This window comes from Hyperoodon ampullatus (assembly GCF_949752795.1).
Source record: "Hyperoodon ampullatus genome assembly, chromosome: X".
In the NCBI taxonomy this organism is placed as follows: Eukaryota; Metazoa; Chordata; class Mammalia; order Artiodactyla; family Ziphiidae; genus Hyperoodon; species Hyperoodon ampullatus.
This window is the reverse complement of record NC_136913.1, coordinates 89,170,246-89,174,208: the sequence shown is the minus strand read 5'-3', so window position 1 is coordinate 89,174,208 and position 3,963 is coordinate 89,170,246. Positions and strand designations below refer to the sequence as shown.

Here is a 3,963-nt window from a genome sequence, read left to right as displayed (position 1 = left end):
CAAGTACAGTGTAAGGGATATTAGGATGAATAAAAAAGTCTTTGGAAAAAGCAACATACTAGTGGGTTAAAAAAAAATGCCTAACATTGAGAGTTTTTAATATTTTTAAGAGCACAGTTACACTTCTCAGTTGGAATTGGTTTGGAGTGGGAAGGGATATTTTCAGCTTGAAACTCACTTGTGTAACCCTCTCTGATTATGTGTGGACAAGTCCTTTGATTTTGTGTAGGAAGCCAACCAGGAGACTTTTTAGAGCGAAAACTCACACTAATAAAGGTATGTAAATTTACATGTGGCTTCCCTGAGGTACTGTGGCGTGTAGTTCAAATAATCATCCACTGTCTCGTCCACAGATTTGTCTCAGGATACAACCCCTGGTGGACCCAAAATATATGAGTCAAGAGATAAGAAACTACTATAAGCAAATATAAAATGAACTAAAAACCTTAATGACTACTTTAAGAACTATGCAATATAGTGGAGCCCAAACAGCCCTGGGGCAGTACCACCAGGGTAGGTACAACTCTGAAGTTGGAAGAGGGGGTTAACCTACATTCCTATAGGAGTCAAATAGGGGCTTTGGCCCTTTGGGAACTATAGGGAATCAGAGGGGCTTTGTCACCATGAGGACTCCATCATATCAGTAGCTGTCAGCAGAGGGTACACGGCACAACAGGAGTGCCCAGCAGATATAGTAGTATCCAGAGAAGAGTGGCAGTCTCTTCTCAGCTACTTGGACTTGTTCCTGGGCATAGGTGAGACCTACTCTCAGCCCTCCCCTGAGTGTCTGACAAGGTCCAGGATCCTACTGCTACAAAGGAGCCCACCCAACACAGGCAAGTTTATTCCCATTTCACAGATGACAAGACTGACCTTTAGAGCACTGGATCTGTTACAACTGTCAGGTTGATTCCTCTAGCTATGAGTCCCAGAGGTAATGTTTTACTTATCATTTTACATTCTGACAACAGGAATTTTAAGTGTCTTCATTGCCCTCATAAGCTCACTGAACATTCCAATTGTTTATCATGTGTTGATTTCTAGATTTTTTATTATGACAAACATAATCCATATAAGAAAAAGTGGAGACGAGTGAGCAAAGAAAAAAAGAATCATACATGTTGGCAGCCATAGGACGGTAGAGGACCCAGGAGAAGGTGTAGCAGTGCCCACTGACATGGTTACAACTAGGGGAAGACAGGGGATGGGCACACCTGCAGGCGAATGGCATGGAGGTACCATCAGGCGATTGGATTCATTTCTGAGTGCAGGTGAGACCTATTTTCTGGCTACCATGCAGGAAAAAAACATCACCTCCTTTTTACTGCAAACATTTTCAGAGTTTTCTCTGTGCACAAATGTATTGTGCGAATGTTTATATTTTTACAAAATTGGGCTGATACTATATGTTCGGTTCTGAAAACTGTTTTTTCTTTATTGTTATTTTACAGTGTACCATGAACATCTCTTCCATGCACGTGGGTGAAAATCCCTGACTGAAACACAGAGAGCACTGTAGTTGGATCAAAAGGCTGCTGGTAATGAGAGTGACACCTAAAGCAAAGTATCAGCTTAAGGTTAAAGCACATAGCCTGGCAAATGCCTGCCAGGGAAAGCAGGGTCAGTGATATTCTCATCAGAGGAGTCAGAATTGAAGGCCAAAGGCATTAAAGATATGGGATATCATGTAAGCCCCTCTGGCCCCTACCTCCGCCCCTCATTCCCCTGACACCCCGTTGGCCCCTTGGGGTGAATGGATCCTGTACATCTCTTTGCATCCAATGAAAGTCACCTATTTTCTGTCTTTTCCTTAGCTCTTCCTGAGCCCTTGACATATCTGCACAATCTCTCATCATCTCCTCACTGCCCAGATGCCTTTCCTGTAAGTTGTCCTGATAGTCCTTGGGGGAATCATCCGTCCCCCTGTCCGTTTTTCTTTTTGCTTTCCGGGGCACATAGTCTTCAGCCGCGCGCTTTTCGGCAGCCCGCGGCTGACTCTCTGGCTTTGCCTGGGATTCCAGCTTGCCCTCACCGTGTGGTCTTCCCTCAGCTTCAGACTTGCCCTGCTTTTCTCGCTTCCCCTCGTCTTCTGGTTGTCCCTCGTCTTCTGGCCGTCCCTCATTCTGGAGCTCTCCCTCGTGTTCTGACTTCCCCTCCACTTCTTGCTTTTCTTCCTCATCTGACTTTCCTTCATTTTCAGGCTCTACTTCATCTTCTGGCTTTCCCTTGCCTTCCAGCTTTCCTTCATTTTCATTGCAGAGTTTTTCCATGTTGAGATGTCCCCTCGTTTTCCTGTCCTGGGGGATGGGATGGGGTGGGGTGGGGGAGAGCGACAAGAGGAGACAAGGAAACTGAGGGCTTGGGGGTGGAATGTAGGTCCGGATAGTACTGGCATCTCACCCTTGTCAGCGTTCCCCTGACCTGGCCCAGCCTAGTGAGCCTTCTGGCCACCCTTTACCCCACCATTCCTCCTGCACTGAGAGCCAACCATTTACCTGGCAGGCCTTGCCACCTTGTACCATCCTTCAGCGTGGCAGAAAGTGTGTATATTACACACGGTGGGGGGATGGGCAGTGGGGTCCTCAAATTCTGCCCAAGCTGTGCCCTCCACATCCGGCCCCCAGCCCTGTGCCTGTCCAGTGCCTCTCCCTCCTTTCGCTGACCTGCAGGGATTCTGGACAGGTTCCTCCTCCTTTACTAGCCTTGCAGAGTGCTGGAAATAGACATGCAGACCTGTAGAGAGACAGGAGACAGAGAGGGGCTGCAGGGTCAGTGGACTGAAGTCCCTTTCCTGAATTTGGGCCCTCCACATCCAACGTTTCCTCCCCCACCTCCCCTGCATCCAAGCCGCCATTACTTTTCAGGCCTCAGGCACCAGACCAGGATGCTTTCCAAACTATTTTGGACCTCTGGGTCTTCCTCCCCTGCAAGCAACCTGCCCCACCCCCAACCTTTTACGCTGAGGTCAATATTTCCTCCTGGGTGGAGAGTGTGAAAGGGAGTTATTTTCAGAATTTGTCTACGTTTCACTGTCGCACTGCGGGGGCGCACTCCCCCCCCCCATTTCAGGCTCGAAAATGGATGGAGGGCGCAGAGGAGGGGCGTCGAAGAGGCGGCAGGGCCGGTTGCAGGGTCCTCCCTCCCCACCTGCCCACGCCGCGCCCCGTGCCCCTCCTCACCCATCTCGGGACCCCTTCCCCTCTCCCCGCTGCTCCCCGATCCTAGTCCCATCCGCTTCCACCCCCACCCGGGCCGCCAGCAGCGCCCACCTTCACACTGACCTGCAGCGCCCACCTTCACACTGACCTGCAGCGCCCGGGCCGGGCCTGCGCCTCCTCTGGCTCGCCTAAGCCCGCTCGCCCCTCGCCCGCCACCCGGGCAGCTCCGGGAGCTGGTTCCGCGCGGGCGACGGGACCAGACCTCGGGGCTGGGGGTGGGGGGGCGCGGGGGCTGCTGCCCACGTCTGCGCCCTGCCGGTCACGTGAGCGCCGCGTCACCCGAGCCCGGTTTCCCCCCGCCCCGCCCCCTCACCTACATCCCACAGGGACTGGACAGCTGCGGACAGGCTGGGGGGGGGTGGTGTGGAAAAGTGGGAGTTACCAACAGAGCAGGTGGGGGCAGGCTTCCTGACTGCAGGTGCTTTACCTGGCGCCTCTCAGGTCCTCGCTCAGCATCCCTCTGAGATGCCCTTTATCCCCAGTTGTGACAGCTGATCACAGGGAGGGTACCCGACTTCTCCAAGAGCGCTCCACACGGAGCCCCACAGCCCGCTTTCAAGACCAGGTCCGCCTGACTCCAGAGGCCTGGTGGTGGTGCCGGCCAGGAAGCTGCGCTGCCTCCTTGAGTAGCAACTACGTCCTGAGTCTCTGCTCTTCTCAGTCCATGTGTTCTCGCTCCCTGGCTGATCTCTGTTCATTTCCCTCTAAACACAGATGATTTCCAAATCTACATATCCAGGTTATT

At 52.2% G+C, this 3,963-nt stretch overlaps 1 protein-coding gene across 1 annotated transcript; it reads right to left on the bottom strand.

Moving 5' to 3' along the window:
• Positions 1–1,667: 1,667 nt before the first annotated feature.
• Positions 1,668–3,674, bottom strand: LOC307069188 (uncharacterized protein; the record flags this gene model as incomplete). Its single annotated transcript, XM_079727371.1, has 3 exons — positions 1,668–2,297; positions 2,664–2,733; positions 3,646–3,674. The coding sequence occupies 3 exons, from the start codon at positions 3,672–3,674 to the stop codon at positions 1,668–1,670; spliced, it is 729 nt and encodes a 242-aa protein (XP_079583497.1).
• Positions 3,675–3,963: the final 289 nt, after the last annotated feature.